An 853-nucleotide genomic window follows, 5' to 3' on the forward strand; every position below is an offset into this window, starting at 1 on the left:
GAACCATCCATTCTATTCTCAACTATCATAGTTACTTTATCAGTATTGTTTAGTTTTGTTTGAAATAGGGTCTCATGTATTCCCAGGCTGGCCTCAAACTCACTATTACACTCAAGGAAAGCCTTGAAATGCTAATCTTCCTGGCTCCACCTCCAGAGTGCTGTGCCATGCCAGGATGTTTTTATGTGATATTGGGAATAAAAGCCAGGGCTTCACAAACGCTAGGTAAGCACTCTACCAAAGGCTACATTTCCCAGCACCTCAAAGTTCACTACTAATTCATCTAATGCTAATTGAGTCTATATGTGCCAGATAACGAGAACACAGTGGTGATGAAAGCAAAGGCCCTGTTACCAAAGCTCAATTCTGGAGGAAGGAGATGGACAACACAAAAGACTCTCGAGTCATGCGAAAGGAGCAGGTGGGCAGAAAAGAGCATTCTGGAAGAAACCAACTTACACCCAAAGGTCCCATTAAGACCTACCTCTGCAATACATGTAAGGATAATCAGACAGAGTTTGCCGCTATGAAGCCTGTGCTCATCTGTAAAGAAAAAAACAATTAAAATCTTCTCTATACATAATCCAAATCACATAAGGAAAAGAGAACAAAGATGTCAATCATGAAGAGGAGTATTGCACAGAAGTCATGAATGAAGGCTAGGAGATAGTTCAGTCAGTAAAGCACTGCCTTGCAAACATAAGGACTTCGATCCAATTTTTTATAAAAAGCCTGTGATACACACTTGTAATCCCAGCTCTGGGGAGACAGAGAAACAGGATCCCTGAAACTTGCCAGCCAGCTTTACCTACTTAATCTCAAAAAAAAAAAAAAAAATAGGTGACTAGTACCT

General features: G+C 40.6%; 1 protein-coding gene across 1 annotated transcript in view; it reads right to left on the reverse strand.

Annotated features, from left to right (window-relative positions):
* The window catches only part of Armh3 (armadillo-like helical domain containing 3), a 206,356-nt gene that overhangs the window by 144,058 nt on the left and 61,445 nt on the right, over positions 1-853 (reverse strand). Inside the window, exon 16 of the mRNA XM_005352384.2 lies at positions 485-543. Coding sequence (XP_005352441.1) covers positions 485-543 — 59 coding nt within the window. The remainder of the gene's footprint in view (positions 1-484; positions 544-853) is intronic.

The sequence above is a fragment of the Microtus ochrogaster genome, chromosome 8 (assembly GCF_000317375.1).
Source record: "Microtus ochrogaster isolate Prairie Vole_2 chromosome 8, MicOch1.0, whole genome shotgun sequence".
NCBI classification, from domain to species: domain Eukaryota; kingdom Metazoa; phylum Chordata; class Mammalia; order Rodentia; family Cricetidae; genus Microtus; species Microtus ochrogaster.